This window comes from Anser cygnoides, chromosome 8 (genome assembly GCF_040182565.1).
Source record: "Anser cygnoides isolate HZ-2024a breed goose chromosome 8, Taihu_goose_T2T_genome, whole genome shotgun sequence".
NCBI classification, from domain to species: Eukaryota; Metazoa; Chordata; class Aves; order Anseriformes; family Anatidae; genus Anser; species Anser cygnoides.
The window spans coordinates 17,231,219-17,256,868 of NC_089880.1; the positions used below are offsets into that span (position 1 = coordinate 17,231,219).

At 44.4% G+C, this 25,650-nt stretch overlaps 1 protein-coding gene across 7 annotated transcripts in view; it reads right to left on the reverse strand.

The window, feature by feature from the left end:
- Positions 1–14,109: 14,109 nt before the first annotated feature.
- The window catches only part of LRRC8D (leucine rich repeat containing 8 VRAC subunit D), a 50,876-nt gene continuing 39,335 nt past the window's right edge, over positions 14,110–25,650 (reverse strand). For all 7 annotated transcript variants that reach the window (XM_048059059.2, XM_067001215.1, XM_067001217.1 and 4 more), the window contains one exon: positions 14,110–19,273. In XM_048059059.2, coding sequence (XP_047915016.2) covers positions 16,701–19,271 — 2,571 coding nt within the window. In that variant the 5' untranslated portion in view covers positions 19,272–19,273 and the 3' untranslated portion in view covers positions 14,110–16,700. The remainder of the gene's footprint in view (positions 19,274–25,650) is intronic.

Genomic DNA, 25,650 nt, shown 5'->3' on the forward strand with positions numbered 1-25,650 from the left:
TTTGATTTTGTCAGGTCTTCCTTCATTCTTCGGTAGCTAACAGGCTTGGATCAAAACCTGCCAATTTCTCTGCATCTGAAAAGTAATAAAAGCCCCATTTTGGGAAAGGAAGGTTTGACTCACGTAGGTCCAGAGTCCAAGCTTTTTATTAAGCTAAAACCTGAGTCTGACACAGCAGTCAGACATTTTCCCTCCCCAAGCTCTGGATGGCAGCAGATGCGAATATACTTGAGCCACAGACTTTGGATACAGCTGAGCAAAAAGCACTGTAGCCTGCAGATTTCCCTGATGAGCTCTCCTCTGCTAAATCTCGTCTCCTGTTTCTCCCTCAGTATCACCAGAGAAATACACGCAGAGAAAATGGTTATTCCCTGCCAAAGGAAATCTTTCGTCCAGCCTCACCGCTGACTTCTCAGCCAAGGATACATTATGCTTGGGCAGAGCAGAGTGATTTCTAGGGCCAAACAGTTCACATATAGACGTGTTTGTGCACCCATCCCTTTACACGTGCACCCTTGTGCAAACCAGACAAGTTTCTTGCATTCAATATGAGGTTTACACAGTGGGAATTTTCCTTTACATTTACGGTTGTATGTCTCATGTTTGCAACATAGCAGCCCCTTTTCTACAACCTTTCTTGCTCTACTAGACACTAGCTGTTCAGCCTGATCTGTGGCCTTGTGCTCGTGAACAGGAATGAGCAGATCTGTGCCCAGATGTACAGTACAAGCAGTTTTGCTGGAGGGCACCTGCAGGGAGTGCCACGGGCCGTCTGTCTTAGTAAGCCTGCCAAAGGCCTGCAAACCCCTTACCACAATCTTCGAAATTTGAAGATTTTTTCCCCATGCAAGAAAATGCAAGGGCACAGCTGTATACATTTTGCTCTATGCAAAATAATGTAAATGTGAGGAATTAAACAAATGCATATATGTGCACGGAAGCCAAAAGCTATCCTAGGTAACAATTCAGTACAAATACAGTGGGAATAAACTGATTCTCCCAGGTGGCCTGAAACAAGCAACAGTCAAAACTAAAGACTCATCTCTGCTTAAGGAATTCCGTGCATGCTGCAAGATGAGCTGCTAAGGAATGCACTAAGTGCGTCCTGACAGACTGAGAATGGGTAAAAGTACGACCAAGGCACCTAACACTCCCCATTTGTAGGACTTGATGCCAAAAGAGGCATCTTCTTGTGAATCTCTCCAGTATTCTGCTAAAGCACATTTGTTCAGTGACTAATCCATCAGCACATTTACTCATTAGAGCATCCTGGAAAATAAATGCAATAGGAGATGCAAAACACAGTTAAGGAAAATTCAACAGGACATTAACAGTAATAACTGCAAATCAAATTACAAGAACACATACTTCTCTTTTGCTTACTGCCAAATGTCACAGGGTTAAACCTCTATATTTTGTTATACTAAAAATCTGGCTATGAAAGCTTAGGTGTAGTCCCTGAAGAAACCAGTGATCACCGAAATCAGCACAGACATTCATATAGACTTCAGGAAGCTCTGAATTGGGTCAATGCACATTATGGCACGGTTACATATAAATTGTACGCAACCCCCAAATGTTACTATGAGAATTACTGCTATCCTATGGGTCATTTCACCATCTGAGGAAGTTATTGACAACCGAGGTGGTTGTTATGGGGACTGCAGTCTGTCACGGAGGGCACATGACAAGAACATCTGATGATGAAGAAATCATTCTAGTACCAAATTAGCACTCCAGACATCAGACAGAGGAGGAGGTGCTTTCACATGCAACCCTGCAAACACGGATATATTTGGGATTTTAAAGTTATTGTCCCAGAACCAGCAGCTCAGGGAGAAGAAACTGGATCTGGGGGCAGACCGAGGCTACAGCAGGTATAACGTACAATTCTTTGGATTCAATACAAACAGGTCAGCAAAAGCGTATTATTTTAGACTTAATTATGATCAATGGCCCACTGTTGGTCTGAGTCTTTTTAAAACAAAGGCTCCTTCTTTTCTCCCTGCAGGACTCCAAAAAGGAAAAATCTAAGCTAAGCAAAGCCAAACAAAATGGAGACATAAAAAGAGACAGGGAACAGAACTGTATTGTACTTCATTCGTTCTTGATGGTCCAAAACATGAATGTTTCAGTTCAGTGCAGAATCTCCCTGTGCAATCCCATTCTGCTCTTGAATTCATGTTCTGCTGCTTCCTTGTTTTTCTGGTTTGGTTTGGTGGCTTTTTTTTTTTTTTTTGGTAAATTCTTCATAGCAGTACAGGGATAAGAGAACAATCAGTGATTTATCCACACACAGCAGCACGGTTATTGTGAAATAAAGTTCTTCTGTAGTTCGGTACTGTAACTACCCACTCCCTCTCCTCCTCTTTCCAAGTGTTGTTTTCTACTACCCTTTCCTTTAAAGTATTGTCTAAAACCTAAGGAAATTGTGTAAATTACCTATCAGTTGCAGCTAACTGTGGCTAGCAAACAGGTACTCGCAATTTTGGAGACCCCATGGTAGCAAATCCACTGTATTTCAATGCAGTGGAGTTGATCTAAATCTTATTGGCAGTACTGGTATAGGGAGATGCTCTTCTGGCCTTTGATGAAAGCTGTCTGTCTCTTAACTCTGCTTTGAGGAGGTGTGATTGACATAATGTTTAAATCTACAGGAACTCATCTCTACAACCTACCCAGTAGTGCTACAACAGCATTCACAGCAGTGGAATATATTTATATACATATTAAAATACATGCTGACACGTGACATTTTCAGGAGACGGCCTTCTTTGCATTTTAGGACAATGGGGAACAGGACAGGAACATGAGAACACTGTTGATTCTTTATAGAATACAAAATCCAGTTCCCTTTGTTTCTTCTAACATGTTAACACAGAAGCAGATCCTTCCATCTGAGCCTAGCTGAAGAACCATGGTAACCATCCAGAGCCACGCTGATTTCAGTGGGCTCTAATGTCTGTCATCACAGCAGAAATCAGAGCCATACTATGATATTTCCGAAGCTGAAATATTATGGCTTCTGTACATATATATCGTACAGCACAAGCATAAAAAAAAGTCCCAAAATTCAGCAGGAGGGAGCGGAAACATCCAGAAATGTCCTAATCACGTTACTCATTACCTACAGAAAACAAACAAACAAACAGACAAAAAACACCTCAGAATACAGACGAAAAGCTAACTTAACAAGTTTCTTCGCATAGCCCCTTTACAGGAACGACTAGAAACTTTCAGATGTGCCATAGCACAGACCTGCTGGAGCTCGTGTGCTGCTATGGCCCCGCCGGTGCCTCGGCAGCCTCTCAAGCAGCAGCAGGCACTCACCAGAAAGAGCAATTGCTGCAACTTTGGGGTCACAATGACACACAGAAGTGAGGGTAGCAGAACCCACTTCAGGCTTTGGTTTGATTCTGGCATAATTTCCAGCAGCTGGTTGGTTGGAAAAAGAGGATACCAGCTTCATTATCATACATCCCTAGGGGAAACAGGGTATTTGCAGAGCAACCTATTAGTAATTGGCAAACTATCAGTGAAGTGCTTTACTTTTCTTGCATACAAATATTTATGAGCAATTATGCCTATTGCTTTTTAGGTTTACAACTTTTCCTTTACCCTCCCTGGAGGCCAGCTCTAGTGTTATCTAATCTTGCAGGAGAGTGCTGCTGAAGGTGGGCAGGACTCAGCTGGGCTTTTTGCCCTATATGCTCCACACCGGGCAACTCACAGCTGCATAAGTACCCTAGGCAAAGATAGAACCGGACTTGTCCTTGCTCATTGTCCGTGCACTGTCAGCCAGCCCATCGACATCCTGGAGCACTTCAGCCAGCGGACTATTAACTCCCACATTAGAGATGCCTGTCCCATACCTCTGCCTATACTTCCCCCGCCCTTCAAAAACAACAACAACAACAACAAAAGACAAGCAAGACATAACTAACACAAGCATACATATCCATACCAAATGTTTTTCAAACCTTCTGTGTATGTACTTACGTACCAGAAAGGGCACAAACCCTGTAACTTTTCCCTCACAAGAAACTTTGCATTTAAGCAGATTTTGTGCACATTACCTCTCTCACACACAGAGTAGCTGACATAGCAATGTGCCATTCACAGCAAGAGTTCATTCACACTGTTTTCCTAGAAAGTTTGACCATATACATTTGAAACACTTTTTAGATGGAAGCATGTACAAGGAACTGTGAGGTTTCAAGAAGATAAAACCATGAAGATAAATAACACTTGCAGCACACAGCAGCAGTCAGACACTTATCTCGGAATATAAAAACACGCTTATATACATTTCCCTTTAAAATAAAAGTCACCATTAACTAAGACACTGCTATTGTGACTGAAGACAAGAAGGCTGAACACAAGAGCCGTGAAGGCACTTGTCTTCTTCTAGCAAAAAAATAAACTGGCTGATTTTTGCATACAGCTCAAGTGGCTGAGACGTTTAAGGCCAAAGATCTTGGTCTCTAGTCCTCCTTGTGAAAATGGGTTTTATAGACAAATCCATGGGTTTGTTGCAGAAAGAAAAAAGAGAAGTCTGAAGAGAAGGACACCAGATGGGTGGGGACTTTCTCCAGGCAATCTCCCCCAAGAGATCTGTTCAGAAATTGAAAACTCGTTCCTGCCATGGGAACAGCAGAAAACCTACAGCAGGCTGCAGTGTTCAGTCTGACACCGTCTTCCCTCTCTGGGCATTTAGGGGCATGTGATAACATATTTGTTACTGCTGTTTTGTAGGGAAATGGATAGAAGAGACCATAGCTCCTTTTCTTCCATGCTGCCACAAGCTTAGAAGATTTTAGGATGTAGGCTTCCCTCCAATAATTGTTCAAAAAGCCAAGAGCTGCCCATGCTCTTGTGCCTCCATCCTCAAAACTGCCTTTAAGGCGCAAACTTTAAAAATAAGTAAAAAAAAAAGAGAAGAAAATCAATGGTATATTTATTTGTACTCGAATGTCACTTTCTGAAGCTTTGTTCTTGGGTTTCATTCTTGAGCTTTTCTCTGGGACTCTGAGCGACATTTTTCTCACTTTCAACTTATCATTATTATTGTTATTTAAAGCTCAGGTTTCTGTGCTCTCTTGAGTCAGACTCTAGAGGTGTTCAGCAAATACTAGGTATTACAAGATCCATGATAAAATCACCAGAATGTCAACATACTGGTTGACATAACATTTCAGATATTTTTTCCCCATATTTCCAATGTAGTCTGCTTCAAGAACAATTTCCATGTGGCTCAATATATCCCGCCATGCCAATGCTCAGCATTTTCTCATTAAATTGTGTTATGCTTGTAAGTACCCCTGAAGGAGCTGGTCTGCAGAAGGAATATTCCCATAATGCAGGAAGGGAAAATTGTCATCTGCTTTTGCCGGATTTATGGTATAGTGTGTACCCAGTGGGATACAGACAAACCTTCGTGTAACAGTTTATTTCCAGGTTACTGGAAATAAGCTACAATAGGGGAACCAATGCACAGTTTTGCAAAAAATTATGGATCTTATGCAGAATCCTGTAGAATTTGGAAGAGAAGGAGATAGCGGCAGTCTGTTGCTCACGCTGCACGCGTTCCACTTCCTATTCAATTCAAGGTGACAAAAAAAGCAGTGCTGGCTGCCTCTTAAAAGTCCCAGTGAAACATGGATTTCCTTCAGCTCCGTGCTCCAGAGGCATGTGCCTCCTGAGCCAGCGTCGCTGCCTGTGGTCCCAACGCAGGAGCACATTAAGCGCACCCAACCTCCTCCAGCAGCCATCACAGACATGACTACAGATGCACAAACCAGGCTTTCTGCACCTCTGCGCACACACGCCTTTTTGGAGGGCTTTTTAAATTCTCACCCTGTCATACAGTTTATGCGCAGCCACACGAATCGCTGAATCAGCTCCCGTGAAAGGGCCTCCTGAAAGGCAGAAGTGAGCACCAGGGGAGACAGGGGCTTCAAAGGCAGTTTTTCTCACCTGCTTTTGCGAAGAAGAGGCACATAAGAGGGAACAACGCCCCCAGATAGCGTGTTCCACACAACCAACCACGTGCTGCTGCCACCATGTCACTGAAGTACCTCTACCGCGGTCGCTGGAGGTGACACACCATGTGCAAAACCCAAAACCGGACCCCAGCGCTTGGGTCGTTCGCACCCAGGTGCAAAGGCCTGCTTGAGCTCCCTCTGTTTTGGGGGCTGTTTGTAAGATGGCTGCCCCATGAACCATGGGGGTTAAACCAGCTCACACTTCTGCTTTCCCATGTTATTTCTAGATGCTTATATTGTTGTTGTTTTTCTTTCCTTTCTTGTTTCCTCTGGGCAACCCCCCCCTCCCTTTTGCATAATTTCATTAAGATGTATAAACTCTCCAAGATGTATACCAAGGGAAGGAAAGTGAAAGCTCCAATCACAGAATAAACAAAATACCAATTTCTGTCCAAGATACACAAAAAAAATTGCAAAATCCCTTGGCAGGGGGAATGGGAGCCACCTCCCAGCAAGTGAAGGTGGGGTTCCTGTGTGTGCAGTCACATTAGTGAAGGTGTTTGTACAGACACTTGAAGTACCCAGAGTATCAACACTCCTTGCTGACGCCCGTGCCGCTGCCAGTCGGACCAGCCAAATGAAAGGCAGCACCGGACATCACCCTGCCTTGTGATTGTCCTCTCCCCTGGCATACGCGTGTCTCAAGTGAAAGGTCAGAGATCCCCACGTGTTTATTCACGTCACAGACAACAGACTGGTGTTCCACGTGGGACAGGGCCACTAAGGATGTCAGCTGTAGGATGTGGGGCTTTGAATCAGAACTTCACGTCTCCTCAGATCATGTTCACCTGAGGATTTGAGCAAGGATAGGGAAGAAGAAAACCAAAGTTGCTTTTGAAGTCATATAGCCCTGCCAGGCCTGATTCCTTGACCAAATTAAAGACTCTTGTATGCTGACCCCAACAATCAAGGTAATGCCCCACCTGTCCAGGATCCATCCAGCCCAGTGAGGGCTGCGCCAGAGCACCTGTCTCTGCACTGACCTTCACCGTCGTCCTCCTCGAAGCAGCCACACAAGCTGCATTTAAGGCTAGTTCCCAGGTGCTTTTTGTCTCAAGAAGGACATGGCTACAGATCAGCAGCTGGGCATATGGCTTTGTCAATTCTGGCTCTCAGATTAAATCGATACTCTCACCATCTAACTGCTGCATGGGAAATGAAAATGAATTGATGGTCTTGGACCTTTTCCCAGCAGGCTAGCGTGCACATCTTGATGCCACCACAGTGAACAGCATTAGCTGGCTCTCCTCTCGAAGCTTGTGCACAGCACACAGAGCGGATACAAAGCACAAACTGCCTCCTCAGCCCCACGCCCGGCTTCTTCCTACTCCTGGATCCGGGCACCAGGGCAGGGCTGCGTGGCCAGCCTCTCGCTGCTCCTTCCCTGGCTGAACCAGATCAGCAAAGGCAGGGACAACACAGAGCTCTGACATCTTTTGGGCACACGCGTATTTCTTTGCCTGTTACTCATGTCCTTGTAAACATTTATACCCAAATGGCATTGTAAGAACCAGATTCTGTAAGGTATTTGTATTTGCTCTTGGCATGTCTTGGACAGTGAAAAATCAATAACAGCAGTTTCACTTGCAGGAGTTTAAAGCCGTGGTGTTTGCCCAGTAAACATCACATACACACAGTCCTTCATTTCCACAGAGACCTGCACAGAGGTACAAATATTGCAGGTACTTCTGATATTAGAGCTTGTAAAAGGATATTCTTACAGGATCTGAAGGGCTGGATTGTGCAACTCTTACAACACCGAGCACCTACTTGCACAAACGGCCCATTGAGAAAGCCTGGCACGGAAATGTTCCCCACGAGTCTGTGGTTTCAGTAAACCAGTAAATTAGTTAATGAAGGACGGCAGCATCTCCAAAGCAGCGGGGGTCTCAGCCCTGAATTTTAAAGGGCACCTTTTTCTGATAAACTTAGCATAAACATACAGTAAAATTATCCCCATGGGTCAATAGGGTGTTGCAGTAAAATGATTCCTCCAAATTAGTGGAAGTTTTGCATTGGATTTTAATAGGGAGGAAGGATCTAGCCAGAGTCCTTACTGTTCCAAAGTGGCAGCAGAAAAGAAGAAAAAGCATTTACTCAAGTGATTTATTTCAGCAGCTTCAGGACAGCCTGTAGTTTCTTAAAGGGAAGTAGTTGAAATTCAGAAATATATAAAAGACCAGTCCAAATGCCATATGTACTTTAATCCAACGAAGATGTTGTAGGCCACTGTCAACCTGACTGTGACAAAGAAATTTCTGGAAAAAAAAAAGCCACAGAGAAGAGAAAATAAAGACAGCAGAGACTGTTGTCAAACTTACAGTGGATTGAAATAGGAGCTGCCGTGTACAATGGCTTGAGTGAGCAGTTTTCAAAAGAGGCATCTGGAAAAAACAGGCTTAGAATCACTTTGGATGTAAAGCCAAAGGAATGGAAAATAAACACCTTGGGAACAGAAAAAATCCATTAAGAGGGGGCAGAGCAGAAGCAGCTTACCTCCACCCCAGCTATTGATCAGGCTCTGAGAAGTACCCCAGGTGTTCTGGAGGATGGCCTCAGTGGAGCTCATTTAACCCCACGCTTTGTATGACAGAGCTTCAAAAACTCAGTGGTGGAGAGGCTGAACAGCCCTGTGAACAGTCAGCAGGCTGACCTGCAGGGTTTCTTTGCTTTTTGTGGTGTGTTAGGACCAATTCCAAGCTCCCTGTAACCTTAGCATTAATCTCACAAGCTGTGCCTGACTTCAATTCTACGACATTAGAAACAGGAGATTTCCAGCCCTGACTATGACAGCCATGTAGCCCCCATCTTTTACCTTTTGTGTGAGAAGTGAGGAGGAGGAACAAAGCCCCGTGTCCCCAGACACAGGGACTGCTCCAGGCACGGGAGCACCCCTGCACCTCGGAGTCAGCTCCGAAGCGCCCAGCTGGCTGCGCCTGGAGCCGCAGCACTGCCCCGGTACAAGATGGAGGAGCCACGTTTGGGCCCTGCTGTGCACCATGCTCTGGAGAGACCTGGTTTTAGACACAGAACCAGCGAGAACGTTCTTCCCAAGACACTCATTTTGGGAAACCACTGTGTGGTTCAACACAGGCTGCTCACCGGTGCTTCACACCCCATGCCTGCTGCTGAGCTCCTCTGGGTTAGTCAGCAATTAGGAGCCCCGTAATGAATGTTAAAAGCATTTAATTAAACGAATACATTCAGAGTTAAACATGTGGCTGAGGCTGATCAACAGGAGCGCAAAGCTAAGCAAAGCCCCGCAGGCACAAGGACCTTGCCTGGGCGGGAAGGCGACCTGGGAGGTGCACTTCCCTCTCGCTATGGGTGCTCCTCTTCCGCCCGGTAGGAACGGGCTCACCTGGCAGCAGCTGAGGCACGGGATCACAGCGGTTTCTGACCACCGGCACGTGGCGAACCCAGCCACGTTGTGTGTGTGAAGGCTGACCGCTGTGGTGAGAGGGACGCAGACTTGGTCGCCACATGAGCAAAAATAGCTTTGAAGGTTTGAGGAGCTTTCCCAAACGGTAAGCACGTGAATTATTCACCCACAGTAGTGCTGGCTAGCAGGGACAGCACGGCTTCACACACATTTAACACGCTCGATTTTAAAGACAATTTCTTAACCAGATTTTAGGACAAAGCCTAGGCAAGTATCTTGTTCTCCTGGGGTCGGAGCATGCTGAGATTTTCTTAGATCTCAAATACACATAAATATCTACAGTGACAGGGAGCAATTTCCGTGTGAGTTTGCCTTTGTGTTTCGTTAAGTACGTTTCCCAATTTTAATAGGTTAAAACCTGAGGTCCTCGGAGGCATTCTGGTTTCCAGCTATTTCACGCATTACAGTCCTGCAAACCCGGGCACATACCCAGAGCCTCCACTTGCACAGTATTTTATATCCAACTGCAGTGAGGAAAGAAGTCCACGACAAAACGCTCACAATAGGTGAGCTCAGAGAGCCTGGAGGCCACCCCCCTCAGGAATGTCCCACGCACTGCAGAGAAACCAAAAGAGCAAAGCCGAGTAGCGGTCACCTGCCCCTGGGCGAAGGCACTGAGGCGTGCAGCACCCTGGTTCTTTTCCCTGCAAATCTTCAGGCCAAAGTCACGATGGAAAAAAAAAAGGTCTGAGCCCTTCCCACGGGGATGCCGGGCAGTGGGTGTAGCAAGGGTCTCTGCAGGGCCGCCCAGCCCAGGGTAAGCAGGAAGGCTCGGCGGCAGAGGTGCACGAGGGGTTTAGTGGCCCTGCACTGCTTGTCCCCAGGGAGGCCCCGGCTGAGGCCCTACCAGAGGCAGCACTGAATTTGTCAGACTCAATAAACTGACAGAGCTCAGGGGAGCAGCAGGAGTGGCGAGTGTCAGGAAACAAACACGCCCAAGCAACACGTGAAGAAAGGCTGAAGGAACGGGTTCAACCTAGGGCAAAGAAAAAATCCAAGGAGCGCAGGATGTGTTCGCTGCTGAAGGGGCTGTGACGAGGTCAGTCACCAGGTGCTCGCCACACCCGTCATGAACAGCAGGGTAAGAAATGCCCAACCCCAATTCCAACAAGCATCGGGGAAGCCCTTAGGACACAGAACAGTGGGAGCCTGTGGAAATTGCTGCCTCCAGATGCCACAGGAACTCTTCCCAGCAGCTCCCCTGGGCTGTGAGAACTGTGGGCGCCCAGGCCCTGTGGGTCCCCTTCTGCAGCGCTCCCTGGGGTGGGAGCTGCGGCCTCGCTGGGTGCCAGGGCTCTGCCCCACAAGGGCACTGCCTGCCCGGTGGGGCGGGGACAATCCCCTCACGAGGGGAAGCTGCAGCTCCCGCATCAGGCCTGGGCCCTGACAGCACCAGAGGTCTCCCTGCGGGGCATGGGGGTGGCCCCCGGCCTGGTTGTGGGGTTACAGCCATGTGGCATTAAGCACTAGGGGCTCTGCAGGGCAGAGCTTATCACAGATAGGGGGGCAGGAAAGCACGCAAGCAGCAGTCACATAGGCACTCAAAGGCCCTGAGAGACAGAGGGGAGAGAAATGTAAAATCCCAGATAAAATGAAAACCAGAATCTCAGGCTGTCCAGTGACTGAGCTTGCCTTTAGGCAGGAGCAGCAGGCAGGATTTCGTGCAGTCTTTCCAAAACTTCTGAAATTTCATGCTCTGTGTGTGTGGATACTCCGTAAGGACTGTTGATGACCCCTCCCCCCCTTTTTTTTTCTTTTTGTGCATTTCCTGCTGTTTTCATGATCCCCATCTTCCAAACCAAATGCATCGCTTGGCAGCACGTTGCATTCAACAGCATTCCCTTTATGTCATAGCTGGGGACACAACCCCAGGTGGCATCTCCCAGAGATGATGCGTTGGGAGGAGCGAGGTAAGTCCAGCAGCAGCGAGGAGCCCCGCTGGCAGCGGCTGTGGCACCCCAGCCCTCTCCCAGCCCAGCTCTGCTGGGGCAGCTCCAGCAGCATCGCCTGCAACCAGCCGGTCTGCCCCATGCCTGCAATCTTGGCTCCAGAGACGTGGCAGGAGGGTGTTAGGGAAAATCCACTTCTAAAAACCACCTGAAACAGCAGAACTACCCAGAACTGGTTACCAGAACAGCAACGTGTTCACACATTTATTCCTAATGGTCTATGCAACCCAATCCCAATCCACGATTCTGCTGTTTATGGGCACAACATGTTCATTTCATGGGAACAGACCTGCTCTGTGCTGGAAGGCTTCCTGCAAGAGACTGTGGTGTTAATTTAGAAGATGGCATTCTTCCCAAACAGTCATTATTAAACCAATAACCCTACGTTACCTCCAGCATCAAGGGGCAACGTGATGTTGGAGGCAAGACAGAACAAAGGTCCTGGCTCTAGCAATTGTAAAAGAGCTTAGGGGCTGTTCTCTTCAGGGAAGGGAGAGAGATGCAGCCTGGCCCAACTCCAGTGCCTGTGGTTTTAGCGACCCCCCCACATCAGCTGCATTGTGTGGATGTGTACAGTTACAGAGCTGCCACTTCTGCACCCATGCCTGGCTGAATCACAGGAGCGGTTTTCATCATCTCTCTGCCAGAAGCAACATCTCCCATGACTTTTATCGTGGAATGGGTGCATGTTTGTAATCAGCCTGGAAAATCTGTTTCTGAGCTTAATTCTAGAGCCTCATCTCTGCTACAGAAACAACTGTACTCAGTAACACAGCTTTCCCTCCCTTTAACAGCATGAGGAATGACTTGCTGTCCTGGGAAACTGGTCACAGCATAAGCCCTCAGGGTTTTGCAACATTAGTGCTCGATGCCTTTAGTTTAAGTGCTGAACACACTGTACAAGCACAAGTGGACAGCCTGAACTGGGAATGACTGGGAATGCTTCTGATAAAATCACCAATCATTCAGGGTACCCTGGGAACTAATTGGTAGTCCATGCCACGATTTTAACAATTCACCATGGTAGAAAAGGGGTTAATGCCAAGGTTAAAAACGCTAAAGATTTTTTCTCAATTCTTTCAAGTCCGGTAACCTTAAGGACCACCCTTTTAGCATGTTCCTAAAAAAAAAAAAAATAGAAAAGCACCTCGATAAGCATTTTATTTAGGTGCCTCCCCAAGATTTATTTCTGAAGGAACAGACCACCCAGGCTCTGAAGCTCACTAACGTCAGCCTTCAGCCTACAGCGAGGCAGACCAGCCATAAACCAGCGTGGTTGCCGATGGCCTTGCTGTCACTGGAGAATGCAACTTTTTGCATTACACCTGTAACAAAACTGGGGCTCATTAACACAGCACTTGTGCTTTTCACAATTATTCATGTATTTCTCATTTACTAAAGAAGCCCGAATTTATAGACAGGAAATGTGAATCTTTTTGATGTCCATTCCCCCAGCCGAGGTGAAGGTTGGGGCAAAACCAGAAGTAGGTCCCAAGTCATGGGTGCGCTCTTCTGGCTTTAGCCTCCCTCCTCAACGAGGACCGAACAGCCGTGCCATGCTCTGTGTTATCTTCAATGCCAGCAGTTGCACGGGCAGTAATCCCACCACACAGAGCGATAGCAGCCCTGAGAAGCCACCCTCAGCTGCCACTGCACCCTATGGGCTCTGCCATCCACACTGGAATGCCTCAGCAAATTCAAGGCTTTTTCTCACCATTAGCACCCACAGACACACCACAGCACACACCACAGCACACACCTGACAGAAGCCTCCCTTTTGCATGTTCACACATGCTACAGATTTACTCGGGATTGTTATGTTCCTGCACACAGTTCCCTGTCTTGAGAATGGAGGAAATTTGAAATCCTACAAGAGAACAGGATGATGGTCAATGCTATACCTGTAGGAGCACCTCATTTGTTTGACTTCAAGTAAAAGAAAGTCTAACTCGTTGCCTTCACACAACCATAACACCATTAATTTCTGAGCACATGGAACCACGTTAGACAGAACAGCTGTTTCTGCAAGATTAAAATATACAGTCCAGTGAGTGATACTTGGGGTGGAGCAGGGGTGGGTGGGAAGAGTGGACTGCCCCTGACCAGACATGACCTACAGTGTCTGGGCTTCTCCCCTGGCTACAAGAAAGCAGTTCAGGACTGCAAAGCCATTTATTTAGCAGCCGAAAGCCTTTCATTAGTGTCAGCATCCTCCTGTATACTCAGAGACTTAATGCCTGCCCAGAAAAGCAATAGCTCGTTTTGCATCACAGGAAGCATCTTACAAAAGGACAACTTATTGGAAAATCCAAGGATCTTCACAGAAATACGTTGCAGCGACAGAGGCAAACGGCATGGGCATCTCCTACTTCCCCTCATTTAAAGGAACAACCATTTTTCTTCCAGGGCTGTGCAGATACTGTGCAAAACTCCACTAGTCAAGTAAAAATGGTGGGAGAACATTTACATTATGTAGATGAAAAAAGAATCCCATCTATTCTGTAACACTGTGCTCTAGTTAGAAACCATACCCACAGGATTTACTAGGAGCAGCTCCTCATACCTCCTCCTCTTTAAATTTACAGGCACCAAAGAGCAAGTTCAGCATAAGACACTTGAAATCAGAGACTTTACTATGCAAACACATTTTCCCCATTAAAAAAATAGATTAGAGGAAGATATAAACATCTTATTTATTAAATCAAATAGAAATGCAAAATATGTTTCACATGCCTTACATGGAAAAGAGATGAACTTCAGAGACCTTAAAGCAAGACTGTGTCAGTGGACACGCAGGGAACAGGAACATTATAAACAGTCACAAAAAGGAGGAAGGACTGGGGAGGGAGGTGACCCGGGGAAGATGAGCAGTTCCTCCCCACTCTGAGAAAATTCTCCTAAAAACAAGAAGGGAGTTTATGCCGAGTAAGCATCACAAGCCTGAAATTAATTTTAAAATGTACATATTTTGGAGGAAGTTGTCTAAAGAAGTACAATTGGCTAATAACTAGTCAAACAGTGATCTAAATTATTTATACCATACTCATATTAACATGGGCTTATTTTTGAACATCAGTAGGGACAGCAGGAGCATCAGAAATACCAAAAAAGCTTTAAAAAGTAGGATCAATCTATGGCCGTACTGTGTGACACTGCTGTTAAAATAAGAAAAGATGAAAAATTGAACTATTTTTCTAAATATTAATAACTCTGTCATCCTCCAACTCTTCCTCCCTCCCACACAAAATTTCTAGGAAGCTGAAATGACAGTCAACAGCAAATACAAGGCATACACCAATATTATATTCCACAGTTTTTCTAAGAGTCAATAGTCCAGCAATTTTAAAGTGATCTATGTGCAAAAAATAAACACGAGTTTCTTAAAAACAGAAAAATTCACTGCAGCCTTAGCAACTCCTACTTAAAAAAAAAAATATAATAATCTGAGAATTAGCACAAAAATTTCCCAGTGGAGGAGAGATCAGTAACTGTGAGTACTCTGCCAAACCTGTGACTTGGTGTTGCAGAACCGTCAGCATCCCAAGTTTACTACCAGCTGGCAAGGAGAAAACAGACTATATCCCCAAAGGAAGTGGGAAAACCACTGTTCATAAACTGGTCTTCTGATACACATAAACATATGGTGCAGGTATGTATTCAGAGACTGCTGCCTACAGCTAAGAGCAGTCATCCCAGCATGACTAACAGTAAATGATTGACAATAAAATGTGCAAGATTCATAAGAGCAGTTTTTAAAATGCTTCTGACTGCTCAATGCCCCTAGGCCCAAACTATCCCCTCGTTAATAGTGGTGTAAGTCAGGGCAGCTCTGGTTAAGTTACAGTAGAAATCGCTGTGCATGAGGATTTCTGTGTGAGAACGGTCTCTTGAATGACAGACTAGTTCAGTCCTGACCACACTACAATAGGGAATTGTGTTTAAACTATGAGCAATCGCGTAATCATCTCCCAGCATAGTACTTCTTTTCTGCACACATGGAATGTAAATGGCCAAGATTTACAACTGATGATTTTGCAGATTTAATGGATTGTATTTCTCTAATGGCTTTGGCAATGCAAACTCAAGTTAAAAAAACACCACGAAAAACAAACAAACAAAAAAAATCCCACGCTCACTGCTGTCTGCTTTTTTCTTTATTTGATGACTTATCTGGCACACATTTAGGGTTTTCTAATAGTGCATAAGTGTTCAAAGACATCAAATTACTGGGGCTGGGGGAGAAGGGTGGTCCTATAGTTAAAGTGGAAGATAGGCTGCAACAGGTGATGAAGCTAAATCATGTTTGGGTAAATTCTAAGTCTTATGTCTCTGTCATTAGTCTAGAAAATAGAGCAGACAGCCCAGTTTCTAAGCAAGGGCTGTGAAACAAAACAATCACCAACTCTTGTAAAATGTCTTGAATTTCCCCGATGAAAACTCTGAAGAGGAGCGAAACATGAGCAGTGAAGTCACCTGCTGTTTAATGACTCTCAAAGCCACCATGCAGAACAGTTCAAGCGTCAAAACTATCCCCAACCTGAAAGCCCAGTGGCACTACTCTCTCTTCTACCACCCATTGCTGCTTGGGACAGAGGAGCGTTATGGAAGCTGGGGGAGATCAGCTGTGGGGATGGGACAAGGCCTCACAGCTCTGAAGGAGTCACACCGGATTACAGAGCAAGTCTCATCCAAAACCACGAGGCCTTGAGGATGAAGAATGAGGGCAAACACCTGGCCTCATGCAAACCACATACCTTAGTGCAGGGAAATGGTGGTTCTGCTGCAGTTTGAAGCACGGCCAAACCGGTTTCGTTTGCTGACACTAACACCACACACCAACGTGTTTCAAGTGCTGCAAGAACCACACCGTATACAACATTTATCTTTGTTTTTCCTCCCGTAATGCACTAAGATCAATCCAGACCTTAAAGAATAACTTGCATAGTAAGAAAAGGTCATCAAATTAATCATTTACTTTAAGCAGGCAAGCAAATTTGTAAACATTCAAAAGCGGCAGCATCCAAGTTACAAACAATTTAAGGAAAAAAGAATTGAGATTATTAAGGTTCTTTATCCTCTCAAAAAATTTGGAAATAATCTTTTAAAACACTGCAAACATTGAACACTCGGTTACATCTCTTACAATCCTGCTGGTAGTCCTGCCTTCCAAGGAATTCTGCTTTCTAAAAATGCATGGTCTCACAACAGCCATACTTTTCAACATTTGCTGTTTGGAAGTCAGCTACTCGAGCATTTCACCTCAGCTTAAATCCCATTAGCAAAGGGAATGCTTGTGTCTTGGTTCAATACCTCTTTAACTTCCGAGGGCAAAGTGTCAAAGAGGTGATCTTCCACGACAAGCCCGCTTTTCCTGAGAAGCTGACACTGCCCCAGTGTGGCTGGCAGACGGTCTATGCAGTTTCCCTTCAGTTCCAGATGAGTCAGCTGCAACAGTTGACCAACTTTATCTGGGATTGAGGTAATACAGTTTTGTCCCAGACTCAAAGTCCTCAACTTAACACATTTAAATAACTGTTTTGGCAAAACGTCGACTTTGTTTCCCGTGATGTGAAAATGCTGCAGATTTTGAAGCAAACCTATTTCCATTGGAATCACTGTAATTGAGTTGTAGCTTACATCTAAACACCTAAGTTTCTGTAAACTGAACACTGCGGCTGGTAGGGATTCGAGTTTGTTATTGGAGAGGTAAAGAGACTCCAAGTTCTTTACGTGGGTAATGGAGGAAGGAATGTTGACTATTTTATTGTGCCACAGCTTTAAACAAGTCAATCTTTTTAAGTGCTGGAAACTGATGATTTCTTCAATTGTGCGTATGCTGTTTGACTTTAAATCCAGTTCCTGTAAGTTAGAGAGGCTGAAGATGGCATGAGGAATTCTCTCCAGTTCACAGTTCTGCAGTTCCAACTCTGCAACATTCATCATTTTCTTAAGGCTATTCAGTACCACGAGCTTAGTGCCATCATTATGAATGACTAGTTTTGTTAGATGTGGTGCCACATCTGTGATATTGGGGGGAATTTTGGTCAAATTGCTCTTCACATGGAGAATTTTAAGGTGTCTCAATTCTCTGAGAGACTCAAGCCCTATCATTTTATTGTTTTCAGAGTTCAAGTTGCCTATCAAGTACAATTCACGGAGGTTTTTGAGCAAATACACCCACGCAGGAATTTCTGCAACATCTGTGAACTTCACATAAAGGCATCTCAAGTGGTCCCGGAGGAAGCTGAAGGCCGTCTGCTCGACCTTTGCAGGGCAGTGGCACAGATGAAGCTCCTGAAGATTTGTCATCTGGGAGATTTTTGCTGGGATTTTCGCTTCAGGAATCAGCTCCAGTTTTAACACATCCAGATCTGTCAGATCAAAGACTGCATCGGGGACCCCCGACAGCATGAAAAGGTGCAGCTCTTGCTTATCCTGGGCGTTGCGGGACACGTGTTGCCGCAGCTTTTCAAAAGTCCATTCGTGGTTTAAACTGATTTCACGTAGTTTGTTCTCACTTACCTCTGACAAAAAGACACCAAATCGCTTAGAATACAGCTGGTCGTACTGATCTACCATATGCAAAAGAAATGCAAAATCGTTCTTCACATCAGGAATATCACTGAAACTACTCTCTTCTCTGACCTTTTCAAAAGAATATTCTTTTAAGGGTATTCGGAACAGCCAGAAGAGCGTGTAGAGGCAGATAAAACCATAGACACAAATGAGAGAAATATAGCTGATCAGCAGCTTCTTCAACATGTAAGCCATATTGTGTGTACATTCAAACTGCGTGTAGCCAATCAGGTGTTCCACTTTGGGGTTGCAGATGTGTTCAAAACTAATGGTGTTGACAAAGTTCGCGGTATAGCAGAGAATAAATATGAACTTGAAAGTCTTGATGATAGTCTGGCCAACATAGAGCTTGTAAATCAGATCGCTGTCCTCCACATGAGCCCGGAACTTACGGACTTTCTCAAAGAGCGCTTTTGCTTGTTCTCCATCTTTCTTGTCTAAAATAGTGACACTGGGGACCTCGATCATCGGCTTGTCAGCTGAAAACTTGAAGCCAGACTTCGTTATCATGGGAGTGCTGGCACTTGGGCTTCCTTCATCGCTGCTAGTGGAAACATACTTGGGCAGGGACTGGGCACCAGTTAACCTCTGTTTGTTCTCCTCAGAGTCCTCACATGCTGTTTCAGACAGTGCTTTTGTAGTCCAGGGGGACTCAAAGCACTTCCCTAATATAGACACAAAGTGCTCAATTTTTGAGCAGGTCTTGGGATACTTGAACCAAAAATTGCTACTGACTATTAAAATAATGGTATGGATGAGAACAAGATAGGGAAAATACTTTGAATACCAAGGAAGAGCCAAATGATAGCACATCTGGTTAATAAATACATATTGCTGAAAATCCAGATTTGTTTTACGGCCTGAAGAATCCTTCTGCTCCTTCTTCAGCTCCTGACCTGATTCAGTGGGTTGATACTGAGAAGAGGTAGCTCTGCTCAGAGGTACATCTGGTGTTACAGTAGGGGCACTTCCAAAGGAAACCGTTCTCATTGACGTGTCTTCTCCTTGACCAGTGGTTGTTTCAACAGTGGTAAAGTCAGCCTTCCCTGATGTGCTGGGTTGTGCTTTTGAATTTACAGTAGACTGCAAAACTGGCAAGCAGACCACCTGGTCTTTGGTCAGCTGCATGGTTCCAGCAAAAATGGCAACCATTAACATAACAACCGCTAGATAATCCATAAACACATCCCACCATGGTTTCAGGATACGATAGGTTGGCTGGATGTCATTGAGCGATGCAACTTCTGCAAGGGTAAACATTCCTACAAGAAAACAAAACCAAAATCAATGTTGTTGACTGGTGAGCAGGTTACTTTACTATTTAAAAAGCAATCACACCACGACATGCAAATCTTCAAAAGGTTTAAGTTTTCATTAGGTTTTGTCGCATGTCACATGTTGTCCATCACTCCATTCAGCAGGGTACTCTCAAAGGATACATACTGAAACAGCACATTATTTTAGCATCAAAACTGAAGGAAGGCTTCTCACTTCAGGCCAGATGATATTTATGTAGCTTTGCCACCTCACAGTACAAGCACCAAGGTCTGCTATGTTCAACTGAAGCATCTAAAAGATAAGTGCCGCAGCTTATGTGTGTTAACAACATGAACAGCAACAACTGAATCCACTGCACAAAATCCGATTCTGTAAAAATGACTGCTTGAGTCTTTGAAAATGTGAAATCCAGCATTACTTTTTTTTTGTATTACCTTGCATTTATACACAGAGTAGACAATGTTTGTTAGATGCTCTGCACATTGCTCATCTTGCACAGTGCATTTTAGGTCTCTTTATTACATTGTGAGCAAGGTCTCTCATTTCTTTTTGTCTAACACAGTAACAGTCAGCATCTCCCACTCCTTGCAATTCAGCATCCACGTTGATTAACAGATGGATCGTCTCCCTGTCTTTAAGTACCAGCACACAAGTGAAAGTCTTGCAGTTACTATGTGAAAACTTGGCACACATTTTATTTTCATTTTTTTAAAGTGTGTTTGGATGTTTTACAGTGACAAACCATTATGACCTGCTTACCAGTACTTCATAAAAATCTTTTTTCCCCCCAGTCAATGAAGTAACCCTTCTTCAGACAAAAAAACCAACGCCAACAGCACCACAACCCACAACAAAAGAGTTAACCAAGAAGAAAATTAATGTCTTTAAAAGGAAAATATTTTTTAGATTATCATCACAGCCTGGTGATGGTGAGCTGATTAGCCTAAGATAGCACAGGAACAGGCTATAAAGCTTTCACTTTAATGTTTTAATGTGAATGTATGCACTGAGAGACAGAAGTGGTGAACTGGGTGAGAATCTAAACCTCTTTACAGCTTTAAATAGCTAGCTTTGCTTTTTGTTTTGACAAAATCTAGAGGATTCAACTTTTTTTTTTTTTAAAGCTTCCTGTGCAAGCAGGATGTGGTAAAATCATAATTTTAACTGCTGAACTTGTGACCCAAATTTGCCGTTTCTGAAGTAAAACAGGCAGCTTGTATGCACACATGGAGTGGGGAAGGAGACAGGTTGTACGTTATCACTTGGAGTCTGCATCCCTTTGGTTGACAGAAGAACAGCTTAGCAGAACACAAGATCACAGCAGGGGGTAGAAAGTCGCCTGAGATTTATTACATTTAACTTGTAGCACACCAATTGGTACAGACCTGCACCTTACCAACTCTAAAGGACAGTGCCACAGGCGATGAATATGCAGCGTGACGGTTTGATTATTCTAGCACACATTTCTCGTGATCAGACCCTGGCACAGAGCTCACAGTGCTGGGATCCACAGGGAGAGCCCCGCTCGGCTCCCACGAGCTCTTACCAGCCGTGTACCTGCCTGACGTGGGGCCTGGCCGGGGCAGCCCCGAGGAGAGGCTGTTGTCTCCCTGCAGCACTCGGCTCACCGGTGATCTCCGCACGGTTGTGAAACGTAAGAGTTCCAGTTCCTCAGGAAACGGGCAGAAGGAACTTCCAGATCTTTCTTTACTTATTTTCCAGTGGGAAAAGGAACGTGCAATACTCTTCCCCCACCAGCGACACAAGCTGCTGGGGTCTCGCTGCCCTCCCTGCACGCAGCATGGCCCCCAAACCTTCCCCACTTGCCGCAGCAGCGCCGAGGGGCACAGTGCAGCTGTCAGAGCCTCACCTTGCCCTGCTCCACTTCGCTGCCAACTCCCCATTCTCATTCATGTCTCCCGGTGCTTACCTAGGCTGAGTCACGGCGTGACTGCTTGGCCTGCAACTGCTACCTTTGACATTTAACAACTATAACAATTGTGGGCGAAAGAATAGCATTAGTCATAACAGACGGATATCAAAGGACCCTCCTAACTCCTAAGGCACAGTTGCTACCTGCCCAGGAGGTGAGCCACAAAACGGCAGCACCTTCTTCCTGCATGGATTTTTTTTCCTCGCAAGCTCTCAGGGCTCTCTAGGCTGTTTTCACCGCGGTCTCGCCCACCTGGACATCGACACGAAATTCCCCTCCGCTCAGCTGCTCGTGCAATTGCTCAGCAGGAGAGCAGGCAGAGCTGAGCACCCAGCGAGGACAAGTCATGCCTGCCTCAGCCCCGGCATACACAGCACCTGCAGGGAAAGGTGGCAGGACGGAGAGCAGCGAGCAATGTGGCGGGTGACTGCTGTAACACATCCGTAGCTGCTGCCTTCCTCTTGGGCTAGCCCGTTCCTAAACTTTGCACTAGCTAATTGTGGTAGAAGTTATGGCGCTGCAGTTTGGGACAACTGGCAAGAACTCCTTTCACAAAATGAAGGTGATTTTTCTTTGCTTTAGCAACGAGAACACTTGGATAAAGCACTGAAACCCAAGCACTGCAAACCTGTCTGCTCCAAGCAGCTGAAATAATGGGAAAGAATGAGAAAGCACAAAGTGGTTTTAGCTAGAGACATAGGAAGAGCAATTATAACAACAACAACAAAAAAAACCCACTACAAATCACCTCTATCAGACCTCTGTCTTCCTCATACACAAAATTAAAAAAAAAAGTTAGGAAATGCGACAGAGCTGGTATAATCCTCTTCGTTAGGCTGTAGCCAGCATGATACAACAGGAGCTTTACATTCAATGCCCTGAACATGTCTTCTCCTTGAAGTTACCGGTACTCACAAAGGAACTGCCGTTTTGGCAGAGATCAGCAGTTACAAAACACATTAAAAAAAAAAAACCTGCGTGGTATTACTGCCTAAAGCCTTGTGCATCATAGAAGAGAGGCAGACCTTCTTCTAGATAGCAAAATCAATTCCAGGAGCTGAAAGCAGGTTTCCCTCCTCACATGTTTGAGATACATAAATGCTCTGAGCCTTAAAAACCAAAACGCTAACTGTAAACCTACACACAGTCTAAAGACACGCTCTGACTGACAAACTGCAAATAAAATTGGTATTTCTCCCCCTTAAATCCATCATTACATTTATTGGTCTTTGATTTTACTAAATTACTAACCGTAGAAGTTAATTTTTGTTTTATTCTTGCACATGCCCAGGAGAGGTCAAAACATTAAGAGGTACTCAGAACAACAGATCCAAAAGTGTTATAATGCTTTGGGGCTACTTTATCCAAAGTTAAACTATTTAAAACTTTTTAAACCTGCCTTCTAAGTCCACTGTCTGGAATATTTCTTGGATTAGGTATTATGTATTTTCATTGCTAATTTTCACCTCCTTTCAAGGGTGCCACATTGGGGTTGGGGTTTCATGACAAGCCGTAGTGACGGCTAAGCAAGAAAAAAACAGATGGAAATTTCAGCCTATATCTGGCAGGCACGAGCCGTGACTCACTGTCCTGTGTCTTCTGCCTTTGAGGCCAGTGTGGGCTCCATTCACAACACCAGTGAAAAAAACACAAAGAACTGTAAGGCGGCAGCTCAGCAAACTGAAGAATAAAGTATTATGCAGCTGAAAAGCCAAAATATCTGATTTTTCACGTTAAAAACATGCATTTATTTCAGCCCTTACAGCTCAAAAGGCACCAAGTGGACCTTGGGCCTCAACAGAGCACGAGGATCAAATGATCCTCTTTCCCCTCAAACCCTTGTCTCCCGTCCTGTAAGTCAGATGACTTTCTAGGATAACATCAACTTCTCCTAGCTCCAGATGCATTACCTGCAGCTATCGATTGGGTGGTTTCTCTCTTGAGAAAAGAATTGCTGCGATGTAAGCACATGTAACTGTTCCAAGCTCAACTGCTTCTTGCTACCTCCAAAGGTAGAAAAGCTTAAATTCTGAAAGCAGAGGAGTGCTACCTTCCTTTTCATTGCTAAAACATTATGGAGCTCTAGAACCAAACCCACAAGGTTTATTCTGCAGTTATATAAATGCATTATAGAAAGAAACAACTGCAGTGAGAACTGATGATGACAATACAATTGTTCTAAGTCACAGGTCCATGTTAAGTCAGCAACGCTAATAACAAATTTATTAAATCACACTTCTTATCCAATTATAATTTTTTCATTAATCTTAAGGAAAAGCTATGGTAGAGCTCAGAATGTGATTAACCTGTTGAATTGCTCTAAGAAATTTCAGTCTATAAATGCTGAAACACCAAGTGGGTACATTGGGATTATTTCCTAAGAAACCATTCTAGCTTAAATACAGAAATTAGAGGAAAAGGAAGCAGCAGATTGGTATGTCACTCTAACGTTTATTTACATCCTACTTCTTCCTGTACTTACTGATAAAAACTTCATCTGTCTGCCCCTGTAATTCACTGGCACTCCTATTTTAACATCGTATTTAAAGTTAAAGCAACTTCAAAATTAAAACAAACAAAACCAGAATCACAGCACATTAACCTCTCGTTTTACCCTCAGGTTCCCAAGACTCTGAACAAGCCCACTTTGTCTCGGGAAACAAGGGGATTCTTGAGTTAGCCTTGTCACTGCAACTGGTCAAGAATTAACTAAAAACAAAAACAAAACAACAAAGAGCCCACACACAACATTTCTAGTTGTAAAGAAAAAAAATAGTGCTGTGACCAAACGCATTTGCTCCCTTCCCACAGGAAATTAAGGAGAAGAAAAGTTTTCCCATAACCGAAAGGCTTTGCTTTCCTGCTTTTGATCAAGCCACCATAGGTTTAAATTTATTTCCTCTGTATATTTTATTATCTCTTTCCACTAGCCATTTCTACTTCCTTTGTTTTTCTACTTCTGCAATATCCTATTAAGACAATTGGCCCTGGATGTGATAAGAACGGCATCCCAGCCCGGGCGCAGTGAGTATCAGTGGATCCACAGGCAACCTGCAACAATCAAGAAGATGACACCATCCTTTCTTTTTCTTTTTGTCCCACAGAAAGAAGTGTAAGGAGCCCCAAAGCCCATGTAAAATAATGCATATAAGCATTCACAAAAGGAACTAAATGAATGCATGCTTCCTGAACACACAGACACATGCATTACCTGCATTGGTTATTCATTTCCTGAGATAAAAGAAGTTTAGAACAAACTGAAGGAGGTTTAACCAAGACACCAGAAGACTTTGGGATCTAATAGCGATGGATGGAGATTGTCCCTGCCACTGTAACCCGGAATATTACAGCTTTGCAGCCTGGTTTGCTGCTCCTTGTATGCTGCTGAGGCACTGCCTCCAGATAGCTGTGGAGAAGCAGCAGATCGTTTTAGAAAAAGGAGTTAACTCTGCTGCTTTATTCCACAGTGGATTATTGTGTTTTGTTCTGCGTGACAGGACTCAAGTTACAAAACCAGTATAATTGCGGCTACAGCTTCTCTTCCATTTGTAAGCATCCTGGCAAAACAAAACCCAAAATTCAGCTAAATATGGATTTATGCATTGAGTTCCTCTGTTCCCTGAAAAATCCAATAAACATTCCACAATAAAATACAACATACATATTCTTAAAGATGTGTTTACCTACTGTTTGAAATCTTTTGCTGCTCCTTTAGCAGCTGAAGGTATTGCAAAATATACGTGACATCAGAGCACAAGGACTACAGTGTGGCTTGTGGTATCTGATACTTCCCTGTTAGTGCTTTTGTGTCAGGAAGATCAGACAGATTTCACATAAAGAACCTGTTGTGGAAAAAAATCCTCTTTTTTTTTTTACCCCCCAGCAAATTAGAATGACAGGAATTCCTACTCACTGCTACTTTCTTAAAGCCACTGCCTAAAACATCCACTATCTACCAAATCCACCAGTTGTGGATCACTTTGCAAGACATGGGCCCGTTTATTTTTGTTTGGCTACCCCTTGACTGAGCATATTGCTACTGTGTTGACCTATTTTATATTTTAGGCTAAGCAAATTTCTACAGGATGTGATATTTATTTGGGTTTCTTAAAATTAACTGCATGTCAACTCAAAGGTAGAATTTTAGAGACGGCGTACCGCAAGATGTTCTGTGTACAAAACTGGTGATAACTGAACAAGGGGAAAGCAACAAGAACAAAGCTGAACGTAGATTTCCTATAGAGAAAAACATTCCAACTAAAGAACAACAGTTCCACGATGCCCTTTAAGTATACATAGAACTCGTGCGTACACAGACACACACATGGAAAAATACATTGCTGTTATTTGATACTTACGCGATTAAGGAGAAGGACTAACTAGCACTCACTGAGAAACAGAAGACAAAAACACACGCAGCTAACCCAT